This window comes from Leptosomus discolor, chromosome 8 (assembly GCF_034619465.1).
Source record: "Leptosomus discolor isolate bLepDis1 chromosome 8, bLepDis1.hap2, whole genome shotgun sequence".
Classification (NCBI taxonomy): Eukaryota; Metazoa; Chordata; class Aves; order Leptosomiformes; family Leptosomidae; genus Leptosomus; species Leptosomus discolor.
The window spans coordinates 41,639,560-41,651,894 of NC_141398.1; the positions used below are offsets into that span (position 1 = coordinate 41,639,560).

The following is a 12,335-nucleotide window of genomic DNA, read 5'->3' on the forward strand; positions in this document are numbered from 1 at the left end:
ATTTCACTTGACACCAATCCTATGCCCTTATTCCCAGCACACTCTGATGCCCCTTGTTTTTTTAAGATGCCCTTTGGCTTTCATTCTCCACTTCATTTGCTTTTGATGCAGGAATTTGAGACCTAGCCAGAAATAATATTTTTAGAAAGGTGAACATTGATCACTGTTTTTTTTTTTTTTCTAGCAAAGGTCAGCTGCAGGAGGGGAACAGCACAATCCTGCACTGCTTGGGACCTAAGGTCCTAATAGGAGCATAAGGCAGGGTGAAAGTCATATCAGCTCATCTCTCCTGGGTAGTATAAAAAACACGTAAGATGGCACAGGACCACATTATCCATACTCAGGAATCCCCATATTTCCAGGGTAACAGATTCAGGGGAACAACCACCATCTCATTTAGAACAATTCTGCCAAAGAAAGCCCTGGGGCATTGCCACCCCTCTGACCAGTGAGCAATTACACAGACCAGGAAACTCGTCCACACCACACTTTTGTGCCCACAAAATCCTGACGGCCCTCTAGTCTCAGCTTTCAGAGGAGAACAAGGATTGGCGTTTTAACACATTGAGACAGACTCTTCTCTGTGCTGCACAGTGGAAAGGAAAAAAACCCAACCCAAACCAAGAGGCAGTAAATAAGCTGCAACACAAACACTTCAACTAGTTAAGAAAAAACCCCACCATTCTCAACAACAAAGGTGGTGTCAAATGTTGAATGGGGCAATAAAACGTTGATAGTGCAATCTCCATCCTGGGAGATACTCAAAGCTTTCCCGAACAAGGCACTGAGTAACCAGGTCTAACTTCAAAGCTTGCCCTGTTTTAGTGGGGTTGGACCAGAGACTTTCAAATGTCCCTTCTGATGTAAACTGTCGTATTGACTTACTGGACTAGGCCCTGATCTGGGATTTTTCCAGATAGGAGAAGACAGTAGGTAACAGGAAAGAGATCTAAGATCCCCTAGGCAAGAACATACTTGGCAAATAGCTCAGTTTGGTATAGTGTTTTAGCCTCACAAGAGATAGACACTGTCAAAGTACTCTACAAGGGTTCTCCATCCTACTGGAGAGAAGAAAATACATAGAAAGCAAATCCACAGTGTTGTGCTCCTAGGGAGCAGAAAGATGCAGGATTTAGCAGGCACAAACCACACCCTGGTGCTTGCCAAGAAGCTGATGAACATTTCTTTAGATATTCTCTGGGTCAGAGATTCAAAGTCAGAGTTAAAAAACAAACACAGATTAAGTATGAAATCACTTTATTGAAAAATTTCATACAAGAATAGTCAGTGGCAAAAATATTCAAGTGTGATACAGCAACACTACAGACAATCTCCTTACACATCTCCACTTAAGGCTGATTCATTTACAGACAGCCACTGTCTCCACATACTCAGCTTTCCAGAGACTTGTGCAGCATCCTGTCATGTCAGTGAGTTTCAGTGCAGCACAGGGAGCAGCGTCTGTCTTTACAGCAAATAAGATTAGCTATGACTCTCCTTTTTTTCCTGTGAGAGGTATGAAAGGCCCTGTAGGTCTGTTGAGAATGCTGTTTGCAACAGAAGGCATCATTCCCACCCACCCTGGCTCATTCAAAACACTGACTGAAAGGTTGTAGCAAAATATTTTGCCAATAAAAATCTTTTAGAAAATTAGTATTAAAAATTGCTATATATAGCATAAAACTATTGAAAAGTGACTGTGCCAATTTCCCCTTTACACAAATAGTATTCTTTTAAAAAAAAACAAACAAAAAATCACATTACATTAGAAATTCACACAATATGTAACATATTGTGTCTTTCTGAAACACTCTGTGCAGCAGAAGCCCCATACAGTATCTGGACAGTTACAAGACAGAGCAGTAGCTCCCCTTCAGTTCTGCTGTCTCTACAGCAGCTGCCAAGAATTTGGCTATCGCCGTTTTAGGATTTAGAAAGTAGAAAGCTGCAAGATGGCAAATGAAGTGTTCGTAAATCCATACCATTCCTTCTCAAGGAGGAGAAAAAAAACCACCACAGGCATCTCTTGATTAAAAAGATATTATATATTACTTGTTGCTGGTGTCAGTGAGACAATAGGGTTTTGACTATTTCTATATCATTTTTTATCTGCAGAGTACCACTTCATGTGCCAGAAATGTACCTGCAGCACCTTTCAGTGATTTCTGGCCTAATAAGAACATACAGCCAAGTCACAGGAACAAATAAAACCACATCAGCTTACTTTGTTTCCTTGAAAAAATACTGTAAGACACTAACGGACACAGGGCTGTCAGCCTGCTGTCTGGAAGCAATTAACATTGATTGTTCCCCAATTCAATTTTCAGCAACCTGGAAGGTGTTTTATAGAAGAGCAAGCACTATCTTGCCCCCTACTTTTCCAAACCCCTGCAGCCTTTTTGCAGAGCTATACAGGAAAGGAGCTGAATCCCCAGGGATTGAAGGTACTGCCATGTGTGAAACCCTCACCATATTTGGTGACTTAATCTTCTCAAATAACTCAACAAGAACTTATTAACTCTCTGCATAACCTTGGAGAACACCAGGAGTGGGCTTTACATTTAAGGATGTACAAATCAGATGACTTGCTTTTCTAAGAAACCAGCAGCACCCCTTCAGATACAGTTAGCAGAGTGATATCCTTTTTCTGTTAAGGGGGATTTTTGTTTGCTTTCTTTAACAGAGAGCTGGCAACAGCCAGAGCCCCTCCCTGTACAAAGCGTACAAAGTTATCTCCCGCTAGAGGTCCTAGAGCATAGAGCCCTTTCTCCAGAGTGCATTCATAGCTGAATGAGTCAACATTTATGGGGTTTCTCTTTGGATTGACTGGTTGGTCACTGTCCATTGCCAAGTCAATGCCATTATTTGGCAGAAAGGAGAGATTGGGGTTTGAGCCAGTTAGAACAAGAGCCATGGAAATTTTATAAACTTTCTGATAGCCATTCTTGTCTTGAAAGATACATTTCTTGTCCTTGCCGAAGGATAGCACATGATGTTCAGGAAGGCTAATGTAACACTCATAGGGCCCAGCAGAAGCAGCTGACTGTTCTTTCATCATCTGATGGACTTTGTGGTATTCAGGGTACATCATTTTGGGGAGCTGGTTAAAAATAAGACCTGGATCACTGACTCGTCTCCGAAAAACATGGATTACTGGAATATTGCAATGGTGAGCAAAGAGAATTGCATCAGCTGCTGTCAGACCAGCACCTACAATCAAGACTGGATCTGACATGATGCCAATGCTGTTGCTCTTCACTGCTTCCTCTAGGGCAGACAGCTGGTGATGGACATAGGAAAGGTTCTCTCCCTTGACTCCGAGCCAAGTCGGACTATCGTATGTTCCTGTAGCCAAGACCACATTCTCTGCATAGATGGAGAAGGGTTCTTTATCACCTTTCACAGTTTTGAAAAATCCATCCACCTGAAAGACCTCTGTACTTTTCTCATTGATGTTCCAGAGTGAGTCACTGTTCTCCTGCAGATCTTTGTGTGCGTGGTTGGAGATGCTCTCTGCACTCACTTTTCTCACAGAGGTCACAACAGTGCCACATCTAAAATTCTTCTGCAGTCCTTTCTTCACCACATAGTGTTGGTAATACTGAGCAATGTCTTCTGCTGTGGCTCTATCGTTTCTGAGGCCTCTGTAATGTAGTACAAAGGTCAAGCAGCAGTTAAGTAAGAGACTGGAATTTCTCCCCTCTTCCGCTGAACCTATCCCTAGAGTCATCTATCCTGGCACTATCAAAGAAGACTTATCTAGTTTCCCCAACTTCAGCAAAGTTATTCCTGGTATATAGAGCTAACACCCAGGTTGACAAGCTGTTGGACAGAGACAGCTTTCTCTAGCATGAATCTCATCCCATGTTCTCATGGTTTCTCATTCATGCCTTCCTCTCTCATTTTGCTTCCATTCCATTTTTAACTCCTGGACTTTTTACACACCTCTGGAGCAGAAGCACCTCAGAGAACGCACAGTAGCTAAGCTGATTATACTTGTCATTAGGGACAGCAGCAGTAGACACAGAAGTCAGATGACCGTGCCTTTTCCAAGCTTTACTCAGAACTCATAGACACTGTGATCCACCTCCCCAGTGGATGCTGAGAAAGACACATTCCAAGCAGCACTGCAGATTCACCTGAATCACTGAGTGCAGAATGGACTTTTACCGGGGGGTGGGAGAGTGTCTTTTCTCTCACTAGAATCATCCATAGCAGATGGGTAGCTACATTCAAGAAGTCCACTCCACTCTAGGTTCCCAAATAACCTCTGGATGTTTGCAAATAACACCACAGATATCTTACCTTCTCTTTTGCTTTAGCCAGTCTTTGAATGGGAGATCTGGGAGTCCCATCCATTCCCCTCTGCTCAGGGTAACCATAGAGCCCTCAATAGACTGGAACAAGAAAACCAGTAAAATGACTTTCAGTTATTTAATATAAGTGAAATGCAATTTTGTCATGTTTCAAGATCATGAAATCAATTATTTCCTCTGATCTGCTGTCATGTATGAAACCACGTTTTCCAAAAAGAACAATAGACTGGAAATATAAGTGCCTCTCATGCTTTTTTTCCTTTTAAACTTTTACTTGTCTATATACATAAAATCAAACGTGGCTGACTGGCATATTAGAGGAGCTTTTGCCTCTTCGGTCAACACGTTTGTCTGTCTTACACCATGCAGACCTAAGCAGTTAGGCATCCATTCACATACATGCCAGGCACCTCCAGGAGCGTTTCTGCCAAGGACCAGGTGCGGGATGGCTCTGTCAGTCTCGTGCCACCAAGTGAGGACAGATTCTGCTGTTCCACCGAAGTCTGTGTCTGGCCGCTGAAGAGTATCAAACAGAAGAGCCACAGGGCTATGTGATCGTCCCTCCAAGCCTTCAGACAGATACTCCAAATCCTAAAGAGAGGCAGATCAGATGCTCAAAATGCATGTCCTGCCAAGCAGCAGGCTGCTTGTTACTCCAGTATTTCCAATCAGTGGTTTTGGTGTTCTATGAAGCTCATTTACTGACACACAGACCCTGTTATTGCCTGAGGACTACCTCAAGTATCTTAGTAGCAATGCAAAGCATTTCAAACAAGGGAGATCTGGACAACTAAAAGTACTTTGCCTAAGGCTCATCCTGTCTGTATATTTTGAAAACTCAGATGAGGTTATCACTTATAATACATGTCTAGGATGCTTTGCTATGTTATACTGTTAGTCTTTACACAAACCTGGTCCAAAATGGAGACATCTGGTGCTTCTTCCAGTTTCCTCTGAAGAATGGGATGAGGATGAAGAGAATCTCTTTTGAAGTAAGGGATGTAACCTGACAGCAAATATGAGAGACAGATTCCTGAAGGTCCATTCCCTAAAAAGACACAATGAAGAAGAATTTATACTCCTGCAGATAGAACAGCCCTTTGAGGAGTGTTTCTAATATCCAGACCAATTCAAAGGATCTGACACTGCTGTGGATACAGATGACTTTCTATTCCAGGTTGACCACTGACCTATTGGATGGAGTTGGGGAAGCCATTTTACTCTCGTATGTCCCCTTCTCCTCCTCATTTGCATCTATTTGCATTGCTAGGTCTTCAGAAATTGCTGAAAAGATATTGGGTTAAACAAGCCAGAGGTTAACCTCACCTGAAGCTTGAAGTCTCTAGCATGCTGATGAATTGAGTTATTGCTTATTAACTTCAAAGGTTTAGAAACTGATCACATACTGACTGGGGGCCTCTGCTCACCCAGACATACATTTCACACCAGTGCAAAGTAGTTCGTTGTGCATAGGATACAGAGTAAGTCTAGAAAAGCGTGTGAGTATTGAAGTGAAGGGGAAACGGCTCTGCTCAGTAAGAAATCCCATCTCATATGAGGTATCTGGCAATAGCAGTTTTGACTTAACAGGTCTTGAGGACACTTTCAAATAGGAACCAGCCCTACCATGGTGCTGCAGGCAGTATGTTAAGGACAAAAGTCTCTCTGCCATGCCAAGACAACCACCCAGATTGCTGGGTGACTGAACTCCTGCTGACCACCCAACAGCCAGTGGAAAAACTTGATATATGTGACTCCAAAGTCCAGTGAGAGCAGCGTGTGGAAAGTTTTCATATGGCTGTTCTCCAGGATGTTTAATATTTTACAGTGCCTGCATAACTAGGTGTCAGCCTCTCTGGCTGCTCAGGCTTTGCTGCTGATTAGTATGTGACTAACCACCACTACATAATGCAGTGACAATGTAGGGGAGGAGGGCTGAAGTGACACAGCAGCCTGTGTTGACACAGTGCCCATGCTGCATGCGTGAGCAACTGGAGCAAAGGCTGCTGCTTGGGGATTTGAGATAGAGGGAGGCTGAGGCTGTAAAGCTATCACTGAGCTATGAAGGGCAGGACGTGCCACAGCTGGGGCCAAAGTCCGCTGTGCTGAGCAAGGACCAGCAGCTGCAGGTCAGTGTTTGGAATGTTCCACTTGCAGGAAAGTTATCTAAAACCAACAGCAACAGAAATTAAAAGCAAACTGAACTTCAGTTATAGTAAAAATATAACACTTTTCAGGTTCCTTCTTTGCTTTAGGAAGTACAAGGAGGTACCCAAGCCAAACTTAATCACCCGAGCATACAACACTCAGTAACACACACAGAGAGGATTTACTCTGAATCACATCCAAATTTGCTATGGATGGTCACAAGTACAGCTGCCTCTGTGGCTCAAACTATTCTAGAAAGCAACTGCTTTTATGAGGCTGCCAGCACAGCGGAGGGAGCCCACAGCCTTCCTGGAGCAGGGCCTGGGGGAGTAGCTGGAACCTGTGTGCAACGTCCAGCTGCAGTGAAATAGCTGAGCTGCTTCAGTCCAACAACCTCCTCAGAGTGCCTATGTTCACGCTGGTGCTTTGGAGGCTTTAATGACATCTCTAAAACTGATCCCTGTATACGTGCACTAGCAATGTACCAAAATATCCTCCCTCCCACCTGAAGACTTGCACAACTGGGCAGTACAAAGTCACTCTCAGACTAGAAGCTGCTGGTAGTAGTGTCCTTGTCAAACTCACTGTTAGCAAGGATTAAACATGATTTATGCGGTGCACTAACTTTGGACTAGCTCTCTTGGTTGCTATAAATTAGATCACAGATAAGGAAGGAAACCAGCTCTACAAAGGTATTTAAACACATACTCAGATGAACAGGGTCCAACACCTGCACTCATGCACAGCTCCTGATCAGTCACAGAGAGGAAAGCACTGACATCACTACTTGTGCTTTGCTCCAAGAATCACCTCACATTACAAAGCTCCCCTCTTGCAAGAGGGACAAGACAGTTACTACATAACCTGTTTCCTAAACTGGTAGAAAACCCTTAGCTTTTTACCATTCTATTAAAAAAATCAATATACAAAATCAGTGTAGCTGACTTGCATTTTTAAAGAAATCTGTGAAAAATTTTGAGAAACTTTAACAGCATCTGGAGCACTTTCTAAACAGACACAATGGGGAAAAAAGATCACACAACCCCACCTCGAATTCAAGCACTACAGATAATCACTTCATGGCAAGCTGATTAACCATCTGTAGTGAAAAGGTTTCAAATGCTTCTAAATATCCAACAGAAAATCTGTCCCAGCTGAACTGATGTCCAAAAGGTTACCAATTTTGCTATTAAAAAAAAAAAAAAAGTTATGTGTTTTAGTTTGTCAAATACCTGGTTCCCTACTTCCACAACTCTTAGTGGTCTTCCTCTTAGTACTAAAGTCAGGGAAAGGATGCAGAAACAGTGGTCAGGCATTTCTGGTTTGAATAAGAACTTGTGGAAGAAAAACTGAAGACAGTAAGTCCCAAGTAACAACAGCACAAGAGTAACAACAGCACAGTCATGCTGGCAGGAGAAAGCTTACCGATGATCACAACAGGCAGTGGCATGAACCCATTTTTATTTTGGGGTCTGGTCAACAACGCATACATCTTCCTGTCCGGAAGCATTTCGGTCCTGGAGTCTACCTGTTAAATAAGTTTTGAATTATTTGCTTGTTCGAATAAAAAAACCTATTACTTTCTATAGTCCAGAAATCCAGGTCGGTCTGAAGAATTATCCTTGCATTGCAGAACATTACATTACACTTCTACACTCAGGAGAGGCCTACTTATCTTTTTCTCCTCCTGTCCCTCAAACTGAAGGATCATTCCCTGATTATACGCCACAAAAAAAGGGGACAGAACCCTTATCTTTCTCTTCCACACATGAATTCCAGTCCCTCCAGAACAGCTGGCAGCTTCGGTAACCCTCTGACTACAGTAACTGAAGTACCGCAGTTTGTTAATGAAGACTTCACTTCTGCCCATACTGTGCAGAAAATTGTCATAATTATCATGAACACTTTGTACTTTTTAAAAGAAACTTGTACGTTTACCCATAAGTAGAGCAAACCTCACTCAAGACTTCTGCCCAAAGGCTGGAAATCTCCTGGCTGCATTTTCAAATATGTACCATTCTATCACTACAGGGTTTTCTGAGAAGTGCTAGTTTAGTTCCTGAACCTTCCTCACTTTTCCAGAAAACAGAGAGTTCTAGGTCTGAACAAGTAAATAACAAGTCTTTAAACAAAATATACATCATAATTGTCTTGGAGGCTAAGGTGTCATTAGAGTGGAATCTACAAAACTAACCTAATCATTATGCAGATGTTCAATGAACAGTGAATCAAAGTTTCTTGCAATTCCTTCAGGAATCCTACTATGTCAAATAATGACTTCTTTAGTTTTCCAGGGAATTTATCTATACTGCCACTAATCTAGAGAAGGTAAAAGTTATTTTTACCACAATAAACATGAGACTTTTTAAATTCAGCATTAGCTTTTAAGTTATTCTACAGAGAATACAGTCTTCTATAAAAACATTATTCTTATTTTGGAAAGGTAAGTAAAAATCCACTGAATGGCATGACTTTGTTCAGTAGAGCATGCTCTCCCACCTTTTTCAAGCACAGAAAGATCTTTAGCAAGTGCACTGCACACTTCCATAAGGTCTGCCACATCACTGCCTTTGACACAGGTATTGCAGCAAATGTCATCCTACAAGTGTAATGCTTCACTTTAAGCCCGACATTTACATCACCAGTAACTATAGTAATGTGGTAAGACCTTGGTGACTGAATGAGCAGCCAGAAAACCACAGGCAAGTTCAGGATTTGCAGAATCCCAGGCTTCAGGAGGAGTCTTGTAATTGCATTTGCCTGCAAGAACATGACAATTCTCATATATGCCAATACACAGCAATTGCTGGGCTAGACAGAGCTATTCCAAGAGGGCTGGGTTCATCCAAGTAGAGAGACACATATTAAGGCTCACAAGCTGAAATCAAAAATAGCAGATTTGTCCAAATTTTTGGATCACAGTTTAGTAACACTTACTGGTTGCCTATTACCACTTAACTAAGCATTAGTCTAAGACTTGCATGCATTTTACCTGACAGGGCAAGAACCACTTAAAAGGCATGATGGTCATGTTTTCTAATTTAAGTAATTTCAAGCATCTAGGTTTAAAGAGAGTTGGACTTCAAGGAAACAGGTTCCCAGCTTAATTAAGACTCAAAGGTAGATGCATACACTACAGAAGACGAACACTTCAGTGTGTTGTGTCCATACCAAGGCATATATCAACCCCTTAAGGCATACTTAACCCAACCCTGGTAGCTGCAGGAGCACAGCATAACTGCTGAAGTATTTCCCCAGCCTTTTGGGTAGGTTCTGCTACATGAACCAAAACCTGCACCACTTTCAGCAGGTTGTTGTGTAAATTTACCCCCAAATAATTCCCTACCACTAAACTCCAGAGTTGCAATTGGTAGGATTCAGCACTAGCGCCTAGGATGGCCAGAGACACCAAAGGAACAGGACACTGGTGTGACCAGTAAGGTATTCCTCTCAAAACAGCTAAAGCACAGTACCTGTCTGAAGGTTAGCAGAGGTTTATTCTCCATGGTAACAAATAAATCCCTCTCCATGGCTGTACTATACAAGAAGACAAGTTCTTACTGATTTTTCCTAACACAGAGTCCACATCTTATTTCTGTGAAACTATTGGGAGTCTGGAAGAGGAAAGCAAGATCTCTAGAAGCAATCTTCCAGGTTTCTGCTCCATAGCACTCTGCAGCAGCATGCACAGAAAGACTGTATGCACTCTGTAGACAGTGGTAACCCAGCAACATCCATGGGATTTTTGCTGGAAGCAAGGACTGCTGAACCAACCCAATACAGCACACAGCAACAGTTCAAGCGAGCAGCAAAGCCAGCATATAAATAACAAGCCTGCAAGCCCGTTTGTAAGACTTGGGCACAAAGTCATGCTGCTGTGTGCCAGCGTTTTTCTGGGGGAGCCTAAAGGGGACAAAAAAGGCTCAAGATGGTAGAACTCAGCCTGGCAGTCATGTTTGCTTTAGAGGAAGGTTGCCTTGGCTCCTGGCCATTGCACTATACCACCCTACACAGTCCTGGTAGAAGGCAAAGCTAGCAGCTGTGGGCTCAGTGATAACACTCTCCTTATTTCACTAGTTAGCAGCAAGAGAAAGCCTGAGCTAGCGAGAAACCCAGGACTGCTCTTCTCACCCTCCTTTTACGTAGAGTAGGCTGCTGGGCACTCACACTTAGTCAACTTAGTGACATTGATCCCTGTTTTGGCTCCTGCTTTAGGCTTCCTACTTTAAATGGGTGTCTCTTTCCTCTTCATTTGGGAGCATGCTGCAAGCTCCATAATTTATCTCCTCACTGCTTCCAAAGCATTTCAGTGTCTATGTGATGTTACATAATTGTTCGGCTTGGAAAAGCACCCAGCTCATTCTGGGCCAAACTGCATACCTTCCTGACACAGCCTTAAGCCTAGAGGGAATATAACTCACATAAAGTCCGTCAGTGTGGCCTCTAGCAGTTCCAGGCTACATATCTGAAATAGGTTTTAAAGTGAGTAAAAGAAAAAGCAAAGATACATTTAGCAAGACAATGACACTAAATGAACTTGACAGAAATAAAAAGCCAAGTTATGTCAGCCATATGTAAGCAGCTCTCTCTCTAACATTAATGAGACTTTTGCTCAAGTCAGGACCACCAAATGTGGCCTGTACAGCACAAGGGGAGAGTTCAAAAGAGCAGTGCTGTCAGCATATAAATAATAGAAGAGACTGAAAGAGCTACCGTGACACTCGGGTTTAAACAAGAACAATTCTGACACAAATGCAACAGTTTTCTTCAGCTTTGTTTCTTCAACAACCCATTCATTTTACCAGCAGTTTTAAAAATTTAATTAATTGGTGCTTTTGAAAAACAGAAATCAATATCTTTCACATTTTATACTTTCCTACAAGTTTCAGAAGTTTGTTTCCGCCACTTGCATTATCACTCTTACATGCCAGGCCAGTTATCCCACAAACACAAACCTTGTGGAAAAAATTCTACTTCACAGTACATAGCAATAATACTTTTCTAAAAATACCTCTGTGATATTCAGAAATGTTACAGTATGCCAGACAGAGCTCTCTACATTTACTCATAGCCTTCTTACCTCTAGCAGCAGATCTGATGAGAAGTGGAACCTTTATGAGAATGCCTGTGCAGTCAGGAAAGCCAACCAAACTACAAGCCCTGAATCCTGTCTCTGCTCTAAAGACAGCTGTTTAAATATAGCAGGCTACCAGCACTAAGAGAGGAGAGGAGGAGTTGAAATGAATGGAGGCGGAGCAAGGAAAATACTTATAAGCATGAGTCAGCAGGAATATTTTCCTTCGCAGCTTGTGAATGAACGATGTAGTGACCTTCCTTAGTAATGTTCAGCTGACTACATAACTACAGCAAGAGCAGCCTTATAGGAGCCATGCATGGCAGAAGTCCTGCATTAACCCTCAGGGCAAATTAAAACCTCAGACTTTATAAAAGGCAATGTTTCTTAGGGCAGAACCAGGTTTTTCCTCTGTATTTAAAAAACAAAATGCTATTTATAATCATAGGTGGGAATAAAAGTGATACGACAGCACTGTATGCTTATTTTAAAACTAGTGATCTTTTTGGCCACAAAAGGACAAGAAAACATGATTACTTCCTTCCTACTTTGGACAGTTTGCGGTTTTAGCTTCACCTTGTTATCATATCATAGATATAGTAGGTCTAAACATACAGGTTTCAGTTTATATTTTTGTCTTCAGTGAGATAAAGTCTTATAAACCTGTTGCACAGTAGCAGTAAAATGAGTCAGACCACTTCCTGCAAAACTTACAACACACCAGGATTTTCACCCAAGGTATCTTACTTAATTCAGCAGAATAATCAATCAAGCTTGCTAAATTTAAAGTGCCCTTA

At 42.1% G+C, this 12,335-nt stretch overlaps 1 protein-coding gene across 2 annotated transcripts; it reads right to left on the reverse strand.

Moving 5' to 3' along the window:
• Positions 1 to 1,240: 1,240 nt before the first annotated feature.
• OSGIN1 (oxidative stress induced growth inhibitor 1) lies at positions 1,241 to 11,661 on the reverse strand. Of its 2 annotated transcripts, none has more exons than XM_009947243.2 (6): positions 11,545 to 11,661; positions 7,890 to 7,992; positions 5,228 to 5,364; positions 4,716 to 4,907; positions 4,306 to 4,397; positions 1,241 to 3,644 (listed from the first exon to the last, which is right to left on the reverse strand). In XM_009947243.2, the coding sequence occupies exons 2-6, from the start codon at positions 7,972 to 7,974 to the stop codon at positions 2,651 to 2,653; spliced, it is 1,500 nt and encodes a 499-aa protein (XP_009945545.1). In that variant the 5' UTR covers positions 7,975 to 7,992; positions 11,545 to 11,661; the 3' UTR covers positions 1,241 to 2,650. The 2 variants fall into 2 exon arrangements, with proteins under 2 accessions (XP_009945545.1, XP_086325687.1); XM_086469561.1 differs by having other exon boundaries at positions 7,890 to 9,224.
• Positions 11,662 to 12,335: the final 674 nt, after the last annotated feature.

Bases quoted from the DNA above. Each gene is read 5' to 3' on its own strand.
- OSGIN1 (XM_009947243.2), bottom strand. From the start codon at position 7,974: ATGCTTCCGGACAGGAAGATGTATGCGTTGTTGACCAGACCCCAAAAT. The intron at 5,365-7,889 runs GTAAGCTTTCTC...GTGTCTTTTTAG, and splicing joins ACTGCCTGTTGTGATCATCG to GGAATGGACCTTCAGGAATC. The intron at 4,398-4,715 runs GTATGTGAATGG...TTCTTGTTCCAG, and splicing joins CTCCTGGAGGTGCCTGGCAT to TCTATTGAGGGCTCTATGGT.